The following is a 26435-nucleotide window of genomic DNA, read 5'->3' as shown; positions in this document are numbered from 1 at the left end:
GTGTGTGTGTGTGTGTGTGTGTTCTCAGAGGTTTTGAAGATGAGTGTTTTCAGGCACTGCTGAACAGGTGCCAGTTGGAGTGCTTTGAGTAAAAAACTGTGTGTGTGTGTGTGACAGACGTGTGCAAGACATCAATCCACACATCTTAATACTAGATCTAAAGCATTGTACGAGCGTGCGAGCTCGCGTGTTTGGGCGTGAGCCACATCTTGCGTGTGGTCGGCCAGCTTAATCCCGCACATAATTTTCATGACAATATACAATCATCACGCAGACGCAAACTGACACAAATACCTCGATCCCGAGCCCTCAACTCCCAGTTATATAAAGAAATGTTGGGTATCTGTTTTAAAGATCAAAGATTGGCGCAGAAGGGAAGCTGTCCGTAGGGTTTAACGTGAGATTTGTGCGAGCATGTTTGTTGAACAGAACAAGGCATCAGTGTGTAAATCTCGGCATGTGTCTCTTTGCAGCTGTGTAGGCTGGGGGATGGAGGTAGGGTTACTTCACCTAAAGTTCAAGGGTTAAGCAGCCTGCGCATGTGCGTTTCACGTAATGCTTCCATGTAGTGTAGAAGCAGACTGATCAACGTGGTGCGAATGTACACATTCGCTGTGTAGATGAAACCAACGTGAACTATTTATTTAAGCTGAGGTTAAGTCAAGTACAGGTTGTGGGCAGATCTCCCCGCCTAGCCTCTTTGCAATGTCACTTCCACAGCACGGCGGTCATAAATAAACCGCAGATGTGTGGAACAACAAACCGTGCGACCTACCCCCACTCCCAGATCGAGTTACGCGCCCACAATCTGCACACTTATGGGGCCGTACCACTAATCACGCGCGGTAGGGGGGGTCACGGGCCACGCCGGCCCTCAACCCGTCACACGCTCTGTTTGATGAATGAAATCAATAAAAGTCTCCTGGAGAAATCTGGAGCCAATGAAAGTCAGGAACACACGCATGCACTCGCATACACAGGGGCAGGTACTGGACATTTTTTCCAAGCATACAGTACGTTGGGGATATAAACAAACACGCAATTGCTACACACATGCCAGATGAAGTACATTCCTGTTGAAGAAACACACATACCTGTAAGGAGAAGGCTCGCAGTGCAGGGATTGGAATGAGGGCGGCCATGAAAAAAGCGGTCACGTTACTGATGGAGGTCAAGGCCACACTTGCTCCAGTCCTCTTCAGACACTCACCGGTGCGGTCCTGAAAGAGAGTGAGAGAGTACATACAATAAAAGAAGGGTTACACTAAATTTACAAAAATGTATAATTCTAGGCAGGCATAAACTCTTAAAACCCACCAAAATATGTTTTAATGGTAATGAGGGAAACAAAACACATTCATTCTCCTTTAGTAAAGTGTACTTTGTATTTTTCCTTGTATGAAGAAAATATAAGTTGAATTGCAATATCAAAATATCTTACTGTGAAATAACAAAACTATTGTCATTATGTCTTTAATTGGACTAAATAACTTTTTGTGTCATTCACCGCATCCCACAAGTTAGTTACCCCGGTTTAAATACAGTAGCCAATCTGACAAAAAAAACATTGTTGCCTCACTATTACTATAGTAAACAATAGTGAATTTTCAATCCACAGCAAACAAGTTTGTTTGTTTATTATTTTTTCCCTAAAATCCATTTCCTCAGAATAAACAAGTTGCCACTAGTTGAATAAATCACTAAATATATATACTGTAGTAATATAAATGACATCATATAAATATAAAATAGCACATAATCTAAACTACTAGGTAACTTCATAACGTACTTAAAATCAAACCTTCTTTAGATCAATACGGTGACGATTTATATACAAGCCATTTTTGCAGCATTCCCTGACAGGAAATTATAAATTCACCACACAAATTTACAAAAACATTCAAAGGCGCCACTTGAAAAGTGTACTAATGAATTACTTTCCAGACTTTGTCTGTAGTCAGAAAAACAGAAATTTACTCAACGGTAATTCGCTTTTAATTCATCCCTGACAGACTCATTATAGCTTCTGATGAAGGTGTAACTTTGCTCTGATGTTTCCATCAGAAAGGACTAATAATCACACAACCTGCCGTGACAACTTAATGAGCTGCACTTCAAGCTTTCCTTTCTACTCCCGCTATTATGTGAATTTTCAGAGAGGGAAAGCGCGAAAAGCGGTTTGTTTCCCTCCCCTTATCCCTCGCTCGCACAGAAATATTTTCCATCAAAGGCAGGACATATCCTTTTAAACAAAGCAGCCCGGGGCCCAGAAACACGATTGGCTCGCTGTCTTGTTAGGATAAGCTCTCTCTCTTCAAAGCCATTCAGGGTGAGAGACGGATGAGAAACAGTTCCAATCCCCACCTCTGTACACGGAGGTAGAGATGAGGAGAGCGAGAGGACGTGCAGGACCACACACGTAGAGCTCCAAGACGTTCAGCTCTACTCGCTCTCTCTCTCCTCCCGCAGGGGAACTGTTTACTTTCTACACAAAAGTGTCGCCGCACGCTGTGCAATCTCACATAAACACAAGCAAATACAAGCCTGAACTCACCTCGGTCGCATGAACGTGCTCTAAATCACCCCACACACGAATTCTAAACACAGATAGCCCTGACAGATACGGCAATACAGCCGAATATAAACACATTGATTACAAGCACGATTGTCTTTCGCCTAATCTAATCTTATTTGCAAAAATAAATCTTTAGATTCCTTAAGCTATTTCAAGGAGCTCTACAGGGACTCGATAAAAGTTTGTTTCCTTATGACAAAAACTCAGATACTACCACGTCCCTTAAGTAAAATCAAGGTTATTTTTTAGTGAATTAATGAGGTCAATTCTCCTCAAACTCGAACAGGTGACAAATAGAGTAACCACATCACATAATTTATCACGTTTGACCACTCAGTTTAACAAGCACAACTACATGTCTGAACAACATTTCTAGTGTTTCAAATGATGAAACCCGACAAGGTTCTTTGTGAATGAAATGACGTGTTAAATGGCTAGGTATTTCAGGTACCTCAGAAAACATATCGTAATAAAAACACAGCATCACCAAACAAATGATTTTGTTGTCGTTGTGTTGGAGAAACTTCAGCCACACATTATTCAGTGGCCCTCACCATCACCGCCTCAGATCAAAGCTAGTGCTAGTGTTTTTGAAGTAACATCACAGGACGGGCAGGTACACACACATTCCTTTAGGTAAGTGATAACATGAGGGTACGCTCCGATATACCCCCTTCCCCCTCATAACACGCTAGCTCCCTCACGGACTGTCTTGTCTCGACACTATCTCTGAATGTGCAGTCACTTCTGCGTTTCTGAGATGGCAGCGGCTCTGTCGTTGTTTACATGTGTGCCCTGTTTTCTGGACGTGTCTGGGAGATAACGCACCTCGAATGGAATTCTCTTGTTCTGGCCGGTCTCGCTGAAAGCGTGAGCCAATAGGAAGACATCATCCACCCCTACGCCGAGGGCCAGGAATGGCAACACCTTCACGTAAACACGAAAAAAACACACACACATACTGTACGTGAATGCAAACATAACAACATATTTGTAGAAAAATGTTTGAGAAGCTTCAGTTAAACTATTCCTTTGAAAAAGTATGTAAGTAACTACACTGAAGCTATTCAAGGAAGCAATCGTTTCGGAATGCAAAACAAATTTAATATTACATATTCTAATTTATTATTCATTCATGGCCAAATTTATTTCACACAAAAACAAAACATTTTTGAATAAATTTACTACGCCACACATTGCAATTTAGGGCATCATCAAATGTACACATATACATTTACGCTATATTACAATAAAAAAACTTGAAAATATATACAAAAATAATGTAGATATTAATAGCATCACTCATTACTAGTCCAGCAGTGCTAAAGTGTATGTTAGTGCAGTAGTTCTCAAACTGGGGGCCGTGGCCCCTGGGGGGGCCCCGAGATGGATCCAGGGGTCCACAGATTTTGTGGCATTTTATGAAATATAGAAATTGATCATAGATTTTATGCAATCAAACATCAGAAAAATAAGACCACCAGACAAAAGAATTGATGTTTCAGCATTGTATAACCGAATATGTTTTTGTTTAAATAAAAATGTTAAATTTAAGATTATAAGTCTTTATTTGGGGGGCCGCAAAGCGATGCACTCTACACATAGGGGGCCTTACAACGAAAAAGTTTGAGAACCACTGTGTTAGTGTATGCGTGTCATACCTGGGTGGTAGCGGCATTAAAAGAGATACCCAAGAGAGAGCAAAGCCCCAGTCCAGCAGCGACAGACAGAGTAACCAGTAATACTCCGGCCAGCCCCACGGCCCCCTGGGACTTTGCACAGTCCCATCGCAGCATGGTCAGACATGCATAGGCGAGCTGCACACAGATAACACAAGTGTAACGTTAATCTGGCATTATAATGTTACCCGGTGCATGAGAGAGACTCGTAATGATAAAGGTGCGTTCATTTATGTATTCGGCAGACACTTCTATCCAAAGAGACAGTATATCCAAAATATACATTTGTTATCAGTATGAGTGGTCCCACAACCTCTGCACGGCTAATGTAATGCTTTAACAATTGAGCTACAGGATTTAGCGTTCACACCAAGTCTGAATGAACACAATAGAAAATGTACTGTAATGGATTTAATGGTTATATGGGAATTGGAATGGTTTTAATGGAACTGTAATGGTGTCTACTGGATATGTGAAGAATTCAACTGGTATGGTGTTATCTGGCAAATAAATCCAATTGCAATAATGCCCAAAACACACTACAAAAAGGAATTTTGTGATGGTTTTAATGGAAAAGGCTAATGGTTTATAAGTGTATTTTAATGGAAACCATTAGAATTTCTGTGATGTTTCTATTGTATTTTCAGCAGGGAATGCAGCTCTATAAATGCAATGATAATAAAACGATAAGTCATTTATAGTTGTATAGCTAGGGCAATTGGTGGGAAATGATGGCACAAAGGGATCATGAAATGCTTTTGCAAATATTTAAGATTTTATTCTTGTTTAGCTGCATTCGATTGGGGTGTGGACATCAAAACGTTATATCCCTGTTGTAAATAAATACTCTGGTGAGTTCTTATCAGGTTAACATGAGAAAAGCAGAGTGAAAAAGCTGGACGTGCTTCAACCTGAACAAACGCGAGAGGAAGTCTAGATAAAAAGACAAAAGCTCGTCACGCTGGAGATGTGGGATTGGGTTTACCATGAGGAGGTAGCCACTGGCGATACGAATCACACTGACATCAGAGAAGGACTTGAGGATGTCTTCCAAGGTGGTGGTGGTGAACGTGAGAACCTTCTGCGAAGAATTGACAGACACACTCTGCTGGACCGCCTGAGGGCGAAGAGAAAAAAACGATTATTTTACAGACGTTGTTGTTTCAGATTGATCTTTTCTCTATATGTCATTAAGTTTTTCTGCCCCTCCGGTGAATTAAACGAATTAAGCAACACCGAAAATTGCAGTCTTCGACTCCACAAATGTTTCTGCAGAGCAATTATCCCAGAAATGAATATCGCAGCCCCACCCCCTAAAACCACACACACTCATATCCACAAACGCACACATGTTCAGCCCAGTGCACGCACAGGCACCAAAAGGAAACCCTATGCCAAGCAGAGGTCAGGGCTGACAAAACAGAGACCAGATGATGTCACACACAAGCCACCAATGGGACAGCAGCTGTGAAAGAGATTGAGCGCTGAGCGGGTTAATGTGTTCCAGACGGTGCTGTCAAACACACACACACACGGATACCACACACACGCAGACTCACAACTGCTGGGGCCACCACAGAAAAAAAGGGGTTTATTCTGCAATGGACACCCACTCTAGCAAAAACAGACCCTTTGGGTGTGCTGTAATTCAGATTTTCGAGATCTGTTGTTAATATTATTTTATAACGATTTATCCATGTACATTAAATTGAGTACAAATGGAAGACTATTGAAGATACCATCGCTTACAGCAGTGGTTCTCAACCTTTTCATGGTCGCACCCCACTGTAAACCCATTTTAAGAACTGGCGCCCCCCCATACTGTACATTGAGGATAGATAAGATAATGTATAAAATATGTTAGATATACAAACTATATATAAAGAAGCAAAAATACCTTTATATGACAGATTGATCTCATGAGATCAGATTATAAATGTAACGACCCTGCTGATAAAAACAAAAGAAACCATCACAGAAATGAACGGTTTCCATTAAAATACCATTGTGAACCATTAGCTTATTGCATTAACACCATTACAAAATTGTAGTGTTTTGGGCATTATTCCAAAAGGATTCATCTGCCAGATCACGAGAACGGTGCACGTTTCATGATTTTAACACGAGCGAGAGTTTATTAGCAGTTTATAATAGTGTGGTGGCATTTGCCTGTTTCGAAAATAGCGTTTTACATCTTTAATAACTGTCAACAGCTTTAAACAGCCGTCCAAGTTCAGAAATACACGAAAAGCCACTTTATTTACGTGCCACTCCCTTCACGCGCACTCTGAACTCATCGGGAGAGAGAGAGACTTGCGCTTATTCTAAAATGACAGTCTGAAAGACAAACATACTTATACGATCTACCTGTTTCTTAAGATGATGTAGAGGTAATTGCTGCTGCTTCCTGATTGGATGTTTGCCTACTTTGTAGATATTAAGCTTTTGTGCGCATCCTAAAATTGCACTGTGCAGGACCTACAATGAGTCTGCGCGGCCGCTCACGCGTGCAGCTTCAGATGGAACATTGCCCTCCGTCAATTTGCAATCGCGTTCCTCCGTGCATTCGCGATCGAGTTCCAAAGGTTGGGGTTTCGGGGAACCGTCACGCCCCACCTGCAGTACCTCTGCACGCCCCCCTGGTTGAGAACCACTGGCTTAGAGGATAAGTTTTGACTACAACGCATGGCCTCTCACAGCGTATGGCATCTATACATCTAAAATCCATAAGAAGGGTTTAGAACACACAACTATACAATCTCCCATTGCGACCTTTCCAGCCCTTACAGATGTGCCCTATCTTTCCAAGTTCACACTTAACCTGAGCATTTCAAGTATGGAGAAGGAAAAGGGAAGTGGATCCCTTTGAAGGACTGCACTTAAACAGCTGGGTCCTAACCTCAAGAGACACAACGCTTTTGGAATGTATGCAGTACTTATGACTCGAGATGGAATGCATTTACACAGCATGAGTGTGTGTGTATACATTCAAGGAAATGCTGGACTAGAAGAACTGACCCCCCAAAACGGTCACTAACTATTTCAAATTTTAGGTAAGGTAGAACCAGATTAAAAGCATTGTTGTATTTACAACACCTCCTGGTTTATGAATTTTAGTGTAATGTGCCCAAAAACCCAGGCGCTTAAGCCAAGGTACAGTCAGTGTTTATTGTTTGCATGTTGTTTTAAGATCCTGAAAATTTAAACTTTCAAGCGATTTTACTTTCACTCTGTTCTTTTGACATCTGAGGACATATACGAAAAGCGTGTTGCACAGAAATCCGGCTATCATGCAGTGTGTGAATGCTTGTAACCAAACAGTTCTGGGCCATCATAGACTACCATAGTAGGAAAAATTGCTTTTTTTGAAGAATGTAAGAAAGCAAACAGTTCTGAGGCACTTTTGACTACCATTGTCATTTTCATACTATGGTGGTCAATGGTGGCCAAGAACTGTTTGATTATAAGCATTCTTCCAAATATTTTCATTCCAAATACAAATTCATAGAGATTTGGAACAACTCGTGTGTGAGTAAATGAAGATGGTTTTTATTTTGGGGTGAACTGTCCCTTTAATGTTAAAGGGGTCATATGACACGGCTAAAACGAATATTATCGTTGTTTTAGATGTAATGCAATGTGTTTACACGATTTAAGGTTCAAAAACGCTGTATTTTCCACATACCGTGGATGTTTGTATCTCCTCTTTGCTCCGCCTCTCTGAAACTCGCAGATTTTTTACAAAGCTCATCGCTCTGAAAAGCGAGGTGTGCTATGATTGGCCAGTTAACCAGTGCGTAGTGATTGGTCGAACACTGCAAGCGTGTGATGGAAATGTAACGCCTCTTACCATATTTGGAACATCAGGTTCCAAAGCAATTGTACTGACAGGTACGCCCACCTTACTTGCGTATACATTTGGGCGGTCTTAGTCAAATCATACCACGGACTGATGTAGATTTGTGGGGGTGTGGTTACATGAGGCGTTTCTTATTCGCTTTTAGATAGAATGCATCTTTTGTTCCGACACTTTAATTTTTGCAATTTTACTTGTCTAATACATGCATGGGCAACTTATAACACATCAAAGACAGAAAAACACGTATTCGCGCTATATGACCCCTTTAAAGAGAAAATATTGCTCTTGACTTAAAAAAAGTTTCTACTTCTAGATTGAGAACTCTTTATTGTTTTTTTTTTCTTGTTTATCCTAAACATAAAGGTCCTCTTTATAAAATGAAAGAACTTGTCAAGTGTTTATCCTTTTTAAGAGGACAATCCTACCATACAGAGATAGTAACTATACACAACCAAAAGTATATAAACTCCAATTCTTGTTCAAATACAAGTAAATGTGTTAAGACAGCATAATGATTAGAAAAAAGGTCAAGAATCATATTGGAATCGATAAGTGGCTTACAGAATCAGAAGTGCACCTAGATTCCCACGCCCAATTTCCAGGCCCAAAATGTTCAATGTGTCCTTTAATATTGTAAAAACGTGATCTATTAAGGACAACAGCTGAAACAGTTATCTGTCAGTAGTCTGCAGTCTGGACATCCCGAGGGCATTTTTACATCCTCTGACTGGGCTCCTTTCAGCCAATGAGATGATGTGAAGTAAGAGAAGCACATTTACCTCAGAGTATTTCCTCTGCCAGGCCTCCAGTATGGCAGCTGCTTTGTCCTCGTTCCAGTTGATGTGAGAGACCTCTTCATAGCCCTTCAAGTGCTCGTACATCTGCTTCGGGGTCATGAGTTGGAACATGGTCTGAAGGGCCTGTGCGCTGTGGGTTAGAGAAAAGAGGACAAGAAAGATTAAATTAGAGCTAAAGGTATCAAATGCTCTGACAAGAAGTGATATTTTAACATATTTATTAGCAAACATAAATACTTTTATTATATTTTGGCAAATACAAATATTAAGACAATGGAATACAGTGGACAATCACATGCTCACAGACTTTCCCAACTGTAGAGTTCAGACTCACTCAAGTGGAATCCCAGGCTGCTATTGTTAAACACACTCTCTGAACGGAGAGGAATGTGGTTTCTAGAAAAGAATTCCTAGAAATCTTGGCGGACAATTCCTAAGCTACTTAAGGATCTTTTCCACCACCGCTCTACTTTATCATTCTTGGTACTTATGACAACGTTCCTTCATAATGAAGACGTCAAAAATTCTGTCTGTACTCATGCCTAAAGGGCTTCGGGGAACAACGGTCCGTTCTTGGGGTAAGAGGCGTAGTTTTTCTTCAGTCTGTGGGAATGCATACTAATATGCAGTTTACTAATGATTACACTCAGCCAGGGAGAAGAAAAAAACAAACCTCTTACTGTATGTGTGAGTGAGTGAGTGAGTGAGTGAGTGAGTAAGAGACAGAGTCTGTCTGTTTTATATGTTTGTGTGTACTGTTTAAAAATGACTCTGAATTCTAACGAAGACATACTTTTTCACTTCTCTATGGTTTTCCACATTGTGTTGCTTTAAACCTGCATGACTTTCAAAAGATGTTAGGCGGAATGGTAGTGACTGACAGTCCCAGTCACCATTTACTTTCAATGAAACAAGATCCAATGAAAGTGAATGGTGACTGAGGCTGTCGGCCACTAACAACCCTTTTGTGTTCCACAGAAAAAGAAAGAAAGCCACACGGGTTCGGAGCAACATGAGGATGAGTATATGATGACAGAATATTTTAGTAATCGGTTGCTTTAAGGTAAATCCATTTCCTGGGATGTCATCAGCATTTAAATCTCCAAGTGGTCTCTTACCTCAGAAGTTTGCCGCTGTCATTCTTTTTGGTCCCGCCTACGATAAGCTCCTCCTGCCAGTGCATGTACTTTTTGGAGAGCCCATGGCAGCCGCCAGTCAGAACACGAGCCACGTCAAAATGCTTGAGAAGAATATCATAACTTAAATTAGAGCCTTAGACAACGTTGGTTTAACCAACCTAAAGCTGAGTAAACAGACATCTAACATTGAAAACAAGCATTTTCAACTCCGCTCAATAGCAAATGTTTACATGTATACATTTGAACAAGTATGCGTGTTATCTGATCATTGTTCCAGGACTCACCCCTGTTGTGTTCTTGTTGGGAGCTGAGGATGGACAGTCGGGGTCTGAAGGGTTCAGGCAGGGGCGCTCCATGTAGCCATGACCCACCTCTGCTTTGATCAGCATCTCCTCCCATATGTCCACTGAAATCTTCATCTTCTTCAGCTCAGCAATAAATCCCATAGGATCAAAGTTGGTCCACTGCACGGAAGGTTTGCCACTAAGGTAGAAAAAACACGAAATATTTACATCATGTAGATCTAATATTATACACTTCGTCCCATCAGCCATCATGTTGTCCCGGGTTCAAGGACAATAAAAATAGTTAATTTTGCATGTCATCGCTGAAACCTTGGATGTCCAAATTTGCTGTTTTTAGGGAGATTTGCTTTTTTAAATGAATAAAAACTGCACTTTTTTATAATTTTTATTAGTTTATGGCGAAAATAAATCATGCAATATGGAGATACAAGGTTTCAGAAAGACAGTAGCAATATGGATTTTTATTAATTATTTATTATTATTATTACTGAAATGTATGCACCTGCCACCTATGCTTTATTTTATCTATTTTTTATCTTTAGTTTTTTATTTGTTAATTTATTAAATACATGTTGTTTCTAAAGTCAATGAGGAATTGTGTTAAACAATCATGATCTCAATACTGGTCAAAATAACTCTCTTATTGACAACAATGGACTTCCAAAGATCTGGTATAGAGTCCGGTAAACTGTCAAGGACAAGTTTGTAAGTCTGTAGATGGACTTTCTCACTCATGTGCGTGTCTGAAGTGGTACTGTAACTGCATACAGCGGATAAAGTCTGATGGAATTCAGCAGGCTTATGGATAGACGGGCGCTCCACAACACAAATGCAGCTGGGATTGGATTTCAGCCTACCTCCATAATAACAGCTTTGAGAAAATGGAATCAATCCGCTCATCTGATCTTTATCCCCTCTAATTATACCACAGCGCAGGGCGATCCCGCTCTGGACCCGGCATCTCCCCACAGATGACAGCCTGGCGCACATTTTCACAAACCTCCGGTGATTTCCGTGCCATCTTGTCTAAGTCAGTTCTTTCAACACCCTATTCTCCGCCCGCTCCTCACTCGCTTTCCTGCCCCGCCCTTTCATTCGCCTCTATCCTCGGATGCCCTTTCTCGCTCTGAATTCTACCTCGCTTATGTCTTCTAGCACGATCCATCATTCATCTACGTCTAGTGCTGGACTTAGTTTTCTGCCACCGTTTTGTCGGCCATCTTTTCTCATTTTCCCTCATGTTTTCGTTCTTTCTGTAAGCTTTTCCTCTGTACGCTTCACTCTCTTCCTCTTCTGGCAGGCCTGCAGCGGTTTAGACCACATTGTATGTGCCTAACCAGGCTTGAGTCATTATTCCAAGTCCTCCAACCAGAACACAGTAAAGTCCTTATTTACCATCCATGATGAGAGAGAGAGGATGGGAGGAGGGCAGAATTTTTTTGCAGGCTTGGTGGTTGTCTACCGAGCTGCAAGAAGCCATTTGCAGCAGTTAATTGTGTGAGGCCTCAAGTGTGTGAAGTTCAATGACAGCCTTCAGACCGAGAACACCACTGGAGACTGTACAAGCACCAGTATATCAAACAAACATGCTGACATTCCCTTTCACCACTCTCTAAAATATTTTGTTGCAGTGCTTAAAGAAAAAATATGTTGCAATGTTTGCTGGGTTTTCATTTGATAGGAAATGTTCTCTACTCGTGTTTGTTTCAACAATGTGCGTTTCTGGCGTGTCAAGCTGATTTAAAGTGATCAAAGGATAAAATATTACAGGCTCCAAACAAATAGGGTGTAACTTACGGGAGGTAGACTGATCCTGCATGCAGTTTAGCCCCTTCCCAGAAGCAGTCCAGAGGAGTGATGATCAGACATGGATGCAGTTTCTCTATAATCTAAAAGATAGATGCAGTGTTACTATCACAGATCTTTGATAATGTGCCTTCACAAGTATTTGTCATCAATTACATCAAATTCTTTCTACTTAGAAACTAATTACAAGACAGACAGACAATTATAGATATTTTTACAGTTAGTATTACTAATATATGCATACCATCAAAAATTTGACACACACGCTATGCACTATGAACAGACCACTTTGAAAGATACAAACAACGCTGGTCCAGAACTTCCTGTGTCAGATTTAAAGGGATAGTTCACCCAAAAATGAAAGTTCTGTCATCATTTATTCACCTTCTTGTCATTTCAAACCTGTATGACTTTCTCCCTTCTGCGGAACACAAAAGAAGATATTTTGTAGAATGTTGCTAACTGGACCCCATTCACTTGCAAATGGGTGCCGCCACGGTTCGGTTATAAATGATGACAGAATTTTCATTTTTGGTACATATGCAAGATAAAAAAAAATGAAACCAGAAGTGCTGCTGTACCAGTGTTTAAATCTGGTACATCCGAAAGTGGTCTATAGAACAGTCAGATTACAGACAACTTCAGTTAAGTTTTGTCAATGTACACCTCACACAATACAAACATTAAAGCCAAAAAGTATGTATCAATGCAACTTTCAGGAAGTAAAATCACTTAAAACCTTCCTTCCGCTAGAAAAAATCTCTAGTGGACAGCAGTGTTGGGTAAGTTACTCTGAAAAAGTAATTAATTACTAGTTAATAATTACATATTCAACAGTGTAATTAGATTACTGTACAAATTACTCTCTCCAAAAAAATTTAGTTACTTATTACTAATTACTTTCTATATCCTATATCAACCTTGATTAGTTAAGTGATTGAAGGATAGACATGAAACTCTTTTAATTCATTCAAATAAATAATATTAAACTACATAAAGTACTCTTATTAACTGACCAAAGTATTACAAATGTGAGAATTATACATTAAAGCATGGATTTTAAAGTTAGACTTTGAATTTTGATGTCTATTCCACTATTGCACACACATATTACACAAAGTATTTAGTTTAATTACATCAGAAGTAACTTTAAATAAATTACACAAAAAATAACAGTATTCTGTTACTTTACTTTTTCAAGGGAAAAGTAATTAAATTACAGTAACTAATTACTTAGTAACTAGTTACACCCAACACTGGTCGACAGTGAACAGCAACAGAATGTTTCATTTACGTTGCTAAACGTGATGCACACAGTGCTACACAAAGTTGAGACTAAATTTAACCTAGTAAGCAGAATCAAGTACTGGAACTAACCATTTTATACATTTCTACTAAATCAGTATTAAAAAGAATAGTGAACTAAAAATCACTATACTGCCTTACCTGGTCAACAAAATTGGTTTCTGTGACGAGTTCTCCTGATTTGTAACATAAATGTTCCAATTTCCATTGCCTGAAAACACAACGGTAGGTGTATTAAACAATGATAACCAATACAATTCATCATTAACATGTAAATCGTTGTGCCGTTACCTGTTATACATGTAAACGTGCACTCTGCTGGCTTTAATGGCAGAGTCGAGGTGTTGCGTTAGCGCCTCCACGGTCAGAATGTTAGCACCTTCCTGTCTCGGCGTCTGAATCATGAGCTGAGGACTAAACATGGCCTCCTCTCCGATCTTCTGCCGCGTGTACTTGAGTTCTTGATTTACCCTGCCGCCCACTGTAAAAGGAAGTGACATTTAAATGTTGCTGAATGTGTTATGGGCAAAAGAAAACATGTTTGTTATTTTATATTGTATATTGGCGTGTAGAAAAGGATCACATAATCGTGTCACAAATAATTCACTTAGCTCAGCGCAGTGACAACCAATCATAACTCTCAGCTTTATCGCACAGGGTCAAGCAAAAGTCTCACGGTAATCAATTATATCGTTCAGCCTCGATGAAAAGGAATCTGTGCTAACACATGTACCGGCTCCCACCTGTCCTGTTAACTTCACTTCAAAATGCCTTTCATTGCACCCTTTAACACCTGCAGTCTTCTTCACAGCTCTCAAACCCATGGCTTATGAGTTACGAGCGTGTGTGAAAAAGCGTTTGTGAGCGTGCACTGTTTGCTTTATTGCATTCGGCCAGCGGAGTCCTTGTGTGGCACATCTGAGTAGAACCGGCTACAAAAGCGGCCTTTTACAGAATTGCGCTGAACGGCGTCCAAGTCTGCCTCTCAAAGCTGTGGGTTCTTCACGCGCTCTTTACCTGACTTCTGAGAATAGAAGACTTCTCCGTTTCCAGGATCAAGCACCCATGAGAAGCAGGCCACACGGTTCACAAAGGCTTCACAGTTACTCAGTGCCACCACGTAACGCAGGTAATAAATAATACGGTCTCGTACAGGCAATCTGCTCATTCCTCACAATCAACCTAGCAATACTAAATCACCTACTGTATTTCTTCGGTGGGCTGTGTTGAAACGGAGAAGGGTTCATTTATGGCCACCTATCACAACTTGTTGAAGGTAAATGTAATATATTTTCAATGCGTTTACATGCTTAAAGGGATAGTACAGTCAAAAATTCTTGAAACATTTACTCACCCTCATGTCCTTCCAAACTTGGATGACATAAATCACACAGAAGATGATATTTTGAAGAACGCTGGTAACCAAACAACACGGGCCTCCATTGACTTCCATTGTGTGGACACAAAACCATTTCTCAAAATATCTTCTTTTGTGTTCCACAGAAGAAGAAAAAAATATATACAGGTTTTGAACGAGATCATGGTGAATAAATGATGACAGAATTCTTATTTTGGGGTGAATGTATCCATATAATGAATTGTGTTGTTAAAGGGATACTTCACCCAAAAATGAAAATTCTGTCATCATTTACTCACCTTCGAGTTTTTCCAAATCTGTATCAATTTCTTTGTTCTGATGAACACAGAGAAAGTTATTTTGAAGAATGCTTATAACCAAACAGATCTTGCCCCCCATTGACTCCCATAGTAGGAAAAAAGACTTTATAATTTTTTTGTTCTGTTGAACACAAAAGAAGAGATTTTGAAGAATGTAGGACAGCAACAGTTCTGGGGCACTTTTGACTACCATTGTATTTTTTCCTACTATGGGAGTCAAAATCTGTCTGGTTGTAAGCATTCTTCCAAATATCTTTCTCTGTGTTCATCAGAACAAAGAATTTCATACAGATTTGGAACAACTCGAAGGTGAGTAAATGATGTTTACATTTTTGGGTGAAGTATCCCTTTAACACCAGTGCTTAAAGGTATCTAGTATCCCAATGTCATTTGACCGTAAACTACAATAAGGTCACTTTCAGAGTTCGCTTTGAACTTGCCCTCACTTCCAGTCACATGCACAATGAAAAATGACATAAGAAACATGTGTTTGTGATTATTTCTAGTTTTCTAAGAAGTTACACCAGCAAGTTTAAAGCCCAACATATTTTGCACCTTGTTGGATAAAAGAACTATACCAACTATACCTTGTTTGTTTACATTTTTCCGACACATGCACATATGTTAGGTCACAATTTTAAAGAAAAGAAAATGTAAAACGGCAAAACATTTTTTTACAGTCATTTCATCTTCCTGACAGTTTTTTCAAAGCCACAAAATGTCCTGAACGTCAAACAATGAAACATTCATCATGCCATGTAACTAAAGCAAGACAATGTCTTTTTCTCATTAACCTATTTCAACTCTAGGGGAAGGGCTGTGTAAAACAATCTGTAAGAATTTATAAGCCATAATCCAATTTAACAACGGTTTTCAATTCACCAGACAGACATAGGTTGGATATTTTCAAACCACTGTAATTGTATTAAAGTTGAAAATAACCATGCTTTTTTCTCAGGGCAGACCACCCAGCCTGAGAAAAAGATTCAAGACGGAGGGAAACGTCTAGAAGCATTATACGAATGCAATGGATTTCTTTTTTCCTGGCCCAAAATGTACATCTGATCTTGTTTTAGGCCATGTTTATAATATCCTTCATTAATTGCAGCTTTAAGCGAGTCTGAGCTTTACCTCAACATGATTATTGGCACCAGGTTGATTACATCCCAAACAAGCTTAACATGTTACTGATTTCGAAGCCCTGGGAACACCGACGTGTTTCAGGGATGAAACTACCTCGGATGTCAGCTTTTCAATCAAGGTTTTTCCTCTGGATTAACGTGAACCGAGTCACCTTCACGTCATGAATGGATCCTCTGATGTACGCCAAGACTTACGGAGGAAACAGGAAGGAGCCACAACAATGCGTGTCACTCACTTTACAGACAAAGAGTCCCATACACCATGAAATGTCATATTATGTCCTGAACCCTGGAGTACACCTCTTTAGAGACTTACAGGTCACAAATGGCTTTGCCTCAGGTGTGAAATGAACACCCCTGCTCCAAAAGAAAATGTCCGTCCGTGTAGGTATGTGTGAGAGAGAGACAGAGAGAGAGAGCTTAGCTTTCCTGTAGCTTACAATATGTGGACAATTGAAAATGTTTCTTATTCGGTTACCATTCATTTTTCTAAAATATTTCTAATTCCCTATTCACAACAATAACTATAATGATAACAATAAGTATATTAGCATCCACACAAAAGGACATAAACATTGTTTTTTTTCTAAACTCGTGTGCTGCTGTTTCGCATATTAAATGTAAAAGCCCTGAAAATGTAAAGATTTTGAATTTGACAGATTTTGGCTGTGTTCATTGTATGCAAAAATATATTGGTATTGTTATAGGCCAAGTTGTGGTGTGAACTCTTTCAAACTTTATCTTGATAGTTATCATCCTTGGTTTGAATGACCTTAAGTTACAATAAAGCAACTTGTTCTAAACATATACATGTTATAACAAAAAAAACGCAGAGGTGACGTCACAACTTTGATGACAAACAAACTGAAATCACCTTGGTGTAACAGCTGGGATGCCTATAAACAAATCAGCATAACGCTGTTGTCCTTCTGAAACCTTGTATCACCATGTTTTGTGATTTTTGCCATAAATCATTATTATTAGTCACCCTTTGTTCGTCGCTGGGTTTTGAAAATATCTAACCAATACAAAGTATTAAAAACTGCTTGTCAACTTTGACAACACAGTATTTAATCATTTAAAAAGTACAGTGGTTTTTTTTGTTGCTGAAAAACAGCAAATTTGGACATCCGAGGTTTCAGAAGGACAGTGACGATAGTTACATTAGACAGCATACGTCCTTAATTGTAAAACCAAAACATATTTGTGATGCGGTCTGGGAAAATCCGTCGGATGTTGCTCAATACATCTCCAGAACGCGATCGCGAAACATGCTAGAAGTGATCAAAAGTTCAAACACTATATGCCCATAAAAAAACAACAGAAAACTTACTTCACTACTAACTAGTTGGTGTCCTCTTTTCAGGGAAACATTTGCTAGTCTCCTTGTGTAGTGATGCAGTGCTCTTAGCGCTCCTGACAGAGCTCTCGTTCTTAAGTGTGCCCAGCACCCTCTTCACTACTTTCGGTTTTATACAGTATCTTTATAGATTTCAACACTAGGAAATATTTTGGTTATTATATTGTTAATAGAGTAAGTCTTTTACCACAGTAAAGTGACTTTTACTTGTGATACTTGACTGTTGTGCTTTTATTTTCTTCAAATTCCGTTCCTGAAAATGATAGCGCTCAGCCGACTTCAGATAGCCATAACTTCTGTTACATACAAGGTATGAACGAAATAAAAACTGATTTGGAAAGGGCTTGAACCATATGGTATTAAAATATATGGTATTAGAATATGTACAATTTCACCATATGTTGGGTTTTCCCAGATCGCATCACATTTGCCTTTATCCCACAGAGGTCTGTGCTAAAGTGTCGATGAACAATTTCTCTCAGTGAGAAGAGCAACAGGGCGGCCGTGAATCTGGTGTACATGTCAATGTGTTGGTGCCTCCACTGGGTCCATTCAGTTTGTTGCATAACATTAACCCTTGAACCTCCCTTTCACAAACAGGGGGAGCTGCCATTGGAAGGACTCCTCCATTGCCCCGAGTTTTCAAGCAGCGCATTGCTATTCTCACCATTCAGCCGCAGAGTGGCTTTTGAGTGGCTTGTTTCAGAGGGGTGTGTGGGGTTCCGTATAAAAGAAACGTCCCACCCACTCCCCCCACCACAACCACTGCACTCAAGCCCTTCAAGAGCCTGACATAACTCCACGCTACTGCTAGCTCCACTACCGCCCACTATACTTCATCCCACCGAGTACACCAATCACGCGGCTAGAAGAGTCGCTGGGGCTGCTCTGTGATGGTGTGAGTTATGGTGGCTTGTGAAGGACTTTTTTGGGTGGGGGCTGGAGGAAGGGGCTGTGTGTGGCAATGCCGGCACAGGGAGGCAGTTTTTATGACTGTGTTGTGGGCAGGATTAGCTGGATTAGACTCCAACTCAGAGAGACCCCCTGTGGTCGCAAGGAAGTTTCTGCATGGGGTCAAAGCGGCATGAATTCTCTCCTTCGGACACAAATCCAGGCACAAACCATAGCCCTGACCATGACTCCTTGGTTTCAACGTACCGCTGACCCCAAACCTGCATCTAAACCCACCGCTTACCTTCGATTACCGAAATTCTAGGGCTTGGTGGCACAAATGGCGATACAATTTTTAAAGCGATATTGTACTTTCAAACAAGCATTTCCGTAAACAAAGCACCTCCTGTAAAGGTCCTGCACACATGCTAGGTCCTGTAACGGCTGTCCATGTGCTGACCTCCACCAAGCACTTTTCCATTCACGGAGGGGATACGAAGAGTGAGAGCGAAGGAAAGTGAAAGTTAGAGAGAGAAAAGCGAGGGAGAGAGAGAAAGTCCCTGACCCGCAGCTGTAGCACAATGCCCCCAAGCAGCCAGCTCGACCCCTGACACAAATTTTACACCGCAGCTGCCATTTACTCCACACCACATTACCATATGTATGGACTGCTCTCCTCTAATTATGCTAATCACCTGTCCAGATCTGCACCACGAAAAATGGATGTATTTAGCAGTCCGCTGCCTACAAATACAGCTTACTGCAATCCAGAGATGTACATTCAGAGGGGCCTGAATGGGTAGATTTTTCCACGTTGCTGGCTTCATTCAGGTCCCTTCCTCTTAAGAAAAAACTATTCAAATGAACTGGATCGCACGGCGACAAAAAGCACGGCGAAAAGTGTGTGTGTGTTCATGCGCCCTCGAGGTTGGGGGGTGGTTCTGTGTGTGCACCTACCCAAACACTCAGCGAGTTCCAGCAAAATAAGATATCACTGGGACATTTTCCTGATTTCCAGTTAGAAAGGGTTCTCTAAAATAAAGTCACTTGTTATTTCACCATTCTCAGGAATACTTGATTCTGACATTTTGCAAAAATTGGACTGCAGAATGAAAATTAAACTGTGTAACGGCTAGAAATGGAAATCAAGGTACATGGGAATACTACATATCTGAAATTAATCAACATTTCATATCCAAATATTTAAGTAATAATGATTACATAATTTGCAATGTCAATTTCAACAAATGCAAAAACACTACTGATGTGAAAAAGACTTTATAAGAACGATCAATTTCCATCTTTCAGGCTGATAAAAGAAATTATAAAAGCAAACAGCAAACAACTTAAAACATGCGTGTTTTAAAGTTTCAATCACACATGCATAAGGACTTTTGAAAAGTATTCAACTTTGTTTATACTTCAGATGCATAGAATGATGTATGTCACAAAGGAACTGACTGCACAAAAACTGTTGTTTTAGCCAAAACACAAATAACACTTAAGCTACTACGCTCCTTCCTTCTTTTCCCTTCCCCCTCTCGCCAAGTCCTCCGCCCCTCGGCCGCAGAGAGAGGGAGGGCGAAAGGAGGAGGAGGGCCGGACCACCCGGCATCCATGGCAGGACTCAGTGTTTACATTGCTGCGCTTCACTCTGTAATACATCTGGCATCCCAGGGCTGGACTCCCAAGTGAAAGGGGGGTGTGTGAGTGTGTGTAAGTGTGTGTGTGTCAGGGTGAGGAGAGGAGATTGGGGGGGGTGGCTGAAGTGCAGTAATAACCTTTCGGAAGAAAAGTGAGAAAAGCGAGAGAGTCTTTTCCGTCATTTAGGTGTCTCTGTTTTTTGAATAACACGAAGTCGAGGTATGCAGAATATAAACAGAGGAATTGCTGTCTGGATGTTGGCTGTGGATGGGAGTTGCTCCATTCGGTTGTGTCTTCCACACATGTGGGTCAGTTTTACAACTTCAGATTACGTTCTATTTATCAATATTTCAACACAAAAATCGAACGTAAGCCGCTCGCCTTGTATTTTTGTGCCACAAAAATTTTAAATACTGTAAGGCATAGGTTGTTGGGAAAAGGTGTACTACTACTTAGGGCTGTTCAACGATTAATCGTGATTAATCGCATCCAGAATAAAAGTTTGTGTTTACATAATAATATATATATCTGTGCATATGTATTTGTACATGTACACATAAATGTATTTATTTAGGAAGTATTTGCATGTATATACGGTATTCATATTTTTACATAATCTAAATTATACATAAAATGTATTCATTTTTATATTCTTCTTAAATATATACATGTATGTGTTTATAAATACAAAATGAATATGCACAGTACACAGACATATATTATGTAAACACAAACTTATATTCTGGATGCGATTAATCACGATTAATCATTCAACAGCCCTACTACTAATGTATAACTTTTGCCTGGCACGTGAAAAAAAGGACAAATATCCTGTTAACTTGAGATAAACGTCAGTCCCAACAAGCCATATCTGGGCCAATAAACAACCACCTAGAACACCTAAGCAACCGCATACGAACACTCAAGCACTGTAGTTTTGCAATTTAAGCACTCCTCACATTTACTACAAACATAAAAATCTAATTGTGACCATACTTCAGTCTCTTTAGTTTGAATATGTTGGTTAAACATGAAGCACTACTCGAGAGTTGAGGATTAAGGTAAATTCTGAGGGCGGGCACGCAGCACACATTCTCAGCAGCTTGGGTTAGCCAAACTTCAAACCAGCAGCCTAAAGCCCCTAGGGCTCCACATACATTTCATACAGTTCAGCCATGTGTGTCCAAGCCTTCTCAAGCACATCAAAACAAGGCGAATTCCACTAGATCCCGCTCTCCTCACCACAGAGCAGGGAGGCCACATTCTTAAGCCACTTCCTCTATATTAAAAAAGGGACTACTTCCCAATACGCACTGCTGGTTAAGAATTCCTCCATATTATATAAAATGTTAACTCTTAAGCGTCCTCATGTTTCATGGTGGAAGCAGAGGACGTTTGTCAATGTCCTCACCTGTTGAATGTCATGACACTTCAGCTTACATTTCGTGTTCATTTCACTTGCTGAGAGCCAAACCGCGATGAAAAGCACTTCAGCAGAAGAAGGGTGTTTCTGAAAAGGCTGTTTTTTCCATAGTGGCTCTATTCACACACAGACAGCAGTAGCATACTAGAAACTATTCATACAACTGAAACTTGCACTAAAAAGACATAACAGAACAAAAACTGTTTTAAGTTATGTTTATCCATAGTACCCAGTAATGAGAGTCGTACTGCATATTGATCACTAATCTCTAATAAATTCACACTGCCCCCTGCTGGGAACATAAAACATTTTGCTGGTGAAATGAATCCTAAAGTGGCATGAAACTGATCAAGCTATTGTCCACGTTTGTGCCATCTAGCAGACCCTCTCTCATCATCTGTGGCTCTTAGCTGGAACCCCTCACTCTGCACTCAGGTCATGTTGCCGGTATCAGATGAGCTTTTAAATAGCGAAGTCTCCACACCATGACCTCAGGTCCTAAGGGACACAGCCTTGTGGCCCCGAGCCTCACGCTACCCCTCCTACCCTGCAGAAGAGAATGGGACAGCCCGAATCCTGATATCTCAATGATTTCACTTCAAGAGCAGTTCCTCTCGAAAGCAACCAGGAGGGGAACCAGTACAAGGCAAATGTTTACGTGAAAATGTTTTAATTAAATTCAGGCTGTGCTGGTGCTTTCTTTAAAAACGTTGAGCCTATGTAGATGGTCTGTCATAACACCTTGAACTTTTTGAAAAAAATATTTTGTATATACTATGCAAAACAGTTTCATTGAACTTTGGCTGCCAATGCGTTAAATGGGGGGTCTCTAAGTTTTCTCACTTTTGCGCTGGGTTATACAGTATGTGCATGCGTATACTGTAACTGTATATATTTTTTTCAGATCTTCAATGGAACCTCATGTTCTGCAAAAAGTTTGCACAGCCTAAAACATTCATTTTCCTACATTCATATCGGATCGGTGAGAGGATACAGCCAGTGACTCGAACAACTGACAACATTTTCTACATCAATCATGCAACGCTAAGAATCTGTAGAGCAACCAAACAAATTATAGGGGTTGGACCGCACAGTCCTCAATGGCAAGTGATGAAAGACTACATGAGATCACGCTGAATCCCATTCAAGCTGAACTTAAGGGAGAGTAAGAGAAACAGATTCACCGAAGGGTCATTTAGAGGTCGCTAGCAAAAGACTGTTCCAAACGAAACATAAACACGCATCCTAATGGACGTTGGGCCGACATCTCCCAGTGCTGAACCTGGCCAGCCAGAACTAATTTATCCCTCAGCTGTGGAGTTTAATCTAAACAAACAGATCTCAATGTTACTGCATCTGGAAGCTGTCATGCGCCTCGGCATGGGAACAACTGAGGTGCGAGTGAGTGTATGTCCGGCAACTGACTGTCATACTTCATCTGCAAACCCCCTGCGCTTCTTGAAAAGGAAACGTGGAAGGAAGCACCAAAGATAAAACTGTAAAAAGGATAAAGAGGTGATTGAACAAAGTGTTTGTGACAAGAATGAACAAATACGACTGTTTGAATACACAGAGCATAGAAGAGCCATCAAAATGGGCCACAACTAATATATAGAAGGATGCAAAATGCCCAGAAATGTGATTTAAATAAGTGGCTGTGATTACAGAAACATTACACCTTGTTGCATATGGATATATTACGCAACCAACGTAAAATACTTTATATCATGTTTATTACATATCAATGTTATTAAATACTAGAAGTGTATTTAAGATGTTTTTTTTAAACAAGCAAAAAGTACAAGCAAAAGTATTGTCATAAATGATTTTTGGACTATGGTGACGAAAAAGACCATTTTACACAAACTCTGGACTTATATGTAATTCAACATGCATCTTTCATAAAGAATAACATAAAAACATTTTAATATAACTCCACTGCTGTATAATAACATGGTTTATTTACAAACCAAAAACACCCTGAAAGCCAACTTGTCCTAGTAATGTCAATTAATATAAAAATAATCCCTGTAAGATCATTTATAAGGAATGCCCACATATCCTCCACCATCATATCAAAGGTTCTTACACTGCAGGAATGTAGATCAAAGCAGAAAGGAGTATTGCCCCTCCCCCCTAAAAATCACCACCCACATTACGGCCCCAACATCTCACAATTGACTTATTCATAAAATAAACAACTTTCTTCGAAATTTACTGCAACTACCTATGCACTGTGGATAGTGTTTGGATTTGGTGCGCGTTCCCGCATGTAGTACGCTCGCTTCCTCGCGAAACTCTGAGACAAATCTTTTAGGAAAGTTGAAAACTGTCCAAAACAGGACCACACACAGGCTCTGTGAGCAGCGCGGATCAGATTCAACTGCTGGAGGCAGACACACACATACTGACACACACACACACACACACACACAAAATGGCGGCTTTGACTAAATCTTTTCCCGTTAAATACACTCACGGTACTCTAAAGTAAACCGCTGCGATGTATCCAATTTACAAACAATCCGCGCGCGCTGCGGACTGTCGCGCGCTTCCATGTTTTCCATAAACAAAACGCATTCGTGAGCGCTTAATTCGGTTCGAATTCGAACCGAATTACACACATTTCACGTTTAATCTGGATTCCTGCCAGACCTCTATACAATAAACAACACCACTAATTTACATGACAGACCCCCGCCCCACCCACCGCTTCAGGTCACTTACACTTGCGGGAAAATGTACGAGCAGCATCTTAAATAATGAAATTAAATGTTTTCTTACCTTCTACCCAGAGTTTCTCCACGTCCGTCTCCAGATTAGCTGCCCTTAAACCAACAGCAAAAGCTCCGAATATTAAAAGGCCCACAACTAAAAACTTTCCACAGTTCTTTTGTATGTAACAGCCAAGATTAAACAAAAGTCTTTGAAACTTTGCTCTCAGCCACAGCGGTGCTTTCCTCCCAGTCGCCTTCCCCTACGACAAGACAAGAAAAACGAAATATTAGCTCTAAGTGACATAACTGCTTATTTAATAAATAAGACTGTTTTGGGAAAACTCAATTTGATCAATATATTATGCTATATAGGTTTTCACCGATATAACTGTGACTAGGAATATCCCACATTCGTTCTTAAAAGAAATGTAAACACAAATTAAATACTGGGTTTATGTGACAAAACCACTCACGAGGTCTTCAAAGTACCTTCTAGATACTTTTAAAACGACTTGCACTATTCTTTCGGCTTTTAAATAGGAGATCAATGCATAGACAAGACAAACTACACATGCCTGCAATGTGACAGACTGAATATTTTAGACATTTTATTAGAGAAATGGATTATATTATTTCAAGTAATATAATGTCGACGATGCACGTGGGTGCCATGGCTGAAGGGACGATACGTGATGCGATTTGTAAAGCGCTGCAGCCATCACAGAGGGAGTTACGACAATATTTGCGAACGGAAGAGGGCAGCCACATGGATCGTGCATGAGCAATACTGGACGAAAACTACTTCCCATGTAGATCCTATGTAGGTTCAATCAGTATGTTGGGGCATAGTGGGCTACATCACAAACTACTAAACCACAGACCATTCACAAATTTCCGCTACTGAAAGAAGCTAGGTGGAGCTTTATGGTTTATTATGACTGACTGTTATGTTTCGTCTTTGAGAAATCAATTAATGCTAAATATTGAAAACCGGCATAAGAACATAACGGAGAACACATGCTAGGGATTCTCGTGAGAAGTTACAGGTTGCTTCATGCTCTCTTCTCCAGGACACCCCCATCGTTGCTATCCCGTTACCTAGCGACTTCAATAAACTTGGCCACTTTGTCAGACTATTCCCACCAAATTCCAAATGCAAACGGGACGAATGTAAAGCACCTCTGATATCTGCTCCAATGCAAAGGCGGCATCGCAATAACTCGGCCGCTGCAAATACTCCAAATCCGCTGCGGCGGTCCGATAGTTCCCCCTATTTCTCCGCGTTATCCTCGGCCGATCGGGGTCTCTGTTTTCCTGCTCGGAGGAGACATTAACAGCCGAGGCCATGTTGCAAAGTCTGCGCCGAACTTCTCGTTATCCGCGCTAGTGTACTTCCCCGTGAGCGTTTCGTGATATCCGAAGAAATCCAAGTTTCTCTCTCGTTGATCCCAGATCCGCGAAGCACTTCATACTCCTGTTTGAGACGGCGAGTCAGAGTCTGCGCCTTCCATTCCAACATTTCGCGAATCTGGAGGTCTCCAACAATTCCCCACTTTCACGCCGTCTTCTTGAAAGTTTGTGATCTCAGAAGGTGAAGTGGATGCTATGGAAACGTCGATCTCTCGGTGGTTGAAGCATTCTGTGATCTATGTGGTCCCTCTTCAGGCCGCGCAACAAGGCGATCTCTGAGAGATTCAATAGATGTGAAAAAAGATCACTCTCCATTCGGAGACAGAGGAGGGAGGGGCGTGGCAAAGAACTACTCGAAATCCCGCCTCCGGGGCTGTCAGATGGCCGGAGTTCCTGGGATCTGATTGGTTCCAGAAGGGCAAAAATTACTCAGCAAACACGACTATTATTAGCTGCTTAGCAACAGCTCACCAAAGTAGAGAGACCACCCAAGCCGAGAGCCCTCGTGTGTGTGCGCATCTCAAACTTCAGGGAAGTCTTAAAGAAGCAAGACACACTTTTTGCAGGGTCCGGTGCACTGGGTCAAACTCGAAGTTTTTCGAAGAACTTTAAGAAAGGTTTAAGAGAAGAAATACACGCAGGAGAGGTTTGCACACGCAACGGAGTTGCGCTTTCTTTCTTTCTTTCTTTCTTTCTTTCTTTCTTT

The 26435-nt window shown here is 40.6% G+C and overlaps 1 protein-coding gene across 1 annotated transcript in view; it reads right to left on the bottom strand.

Moving 5' to 3' along the window:
* ptch1 (patched 1) overlaps positions 1 to 26038 on the bottom strand; it is a 49611-nt gene extending 23573 nt beyond the window's left edge. The window contains exons 1-12 of the mRNA XM_057357016.1: positions 25499 to 26038; positions 24387 to 24579; positions 13757 to 13946; positions 13607 to 13676; positions 12152 to 12243; positions 10334 to 10532; positions 10029 to 10150; positions 8893 to 9040; positions 5240 to 5371; positions 4237 to 4392; positions 3404 to 3502; positions 1095 to 1220 (exon numbers count right to left, since the gene is read on the bottom strand). Coding sequence (XP_057212999.1) covers positions 1095 to 1220; positions 3404 to 3502; positions 4237 to 4392; positions 5240 to 5371; positions 8893 to 9040; positions 10029 to 10150; positions 10334 to 10532; positions 12152 to 12243; positions 13607 to 13676; positions 13757 to 13946; positions 24387 to 24579; positions 25499 to 25666 — 1695 coding nt within the window. The 5' untranslated portion in view covers positions 25667 to 26038. The remainder of the gene's footprint in view (positions 1 to 1094; positions 1221 to 3403; positions 3503 to 4236; positions 4393 to 5239; positions 5372 to 8892; positions 9041 to 10028; positions 10151 to 10333; positions 10533 to 12151; positions 12244 to 13606; positions 13677 to 13756; positions 13947 to 24386; positions 24580 to 25498) is intronic.
* Positions 26039 to 26435: the final 397 nt, after the last annotated feature.

The sequence above is a fragment of the Triplophysa rosa genome, linkage group LG17, assembly GCF_024868665.1.
Source record: "Triplophysa rosa linkage group LG17, Trosa_1v2, whole genome shotgun sequence".
Lineage (NCBI taxonomy): Eukaryota > Metazoa > Chordata > Actinopteri > Cypriniformes > Nemacheilidae > Triplophysa > Triplophysa rosa.
Note: the sequence above shows the minus strand (reverse complement) of the source record. Positions and strands in the feature narration are given on the sequence as shown.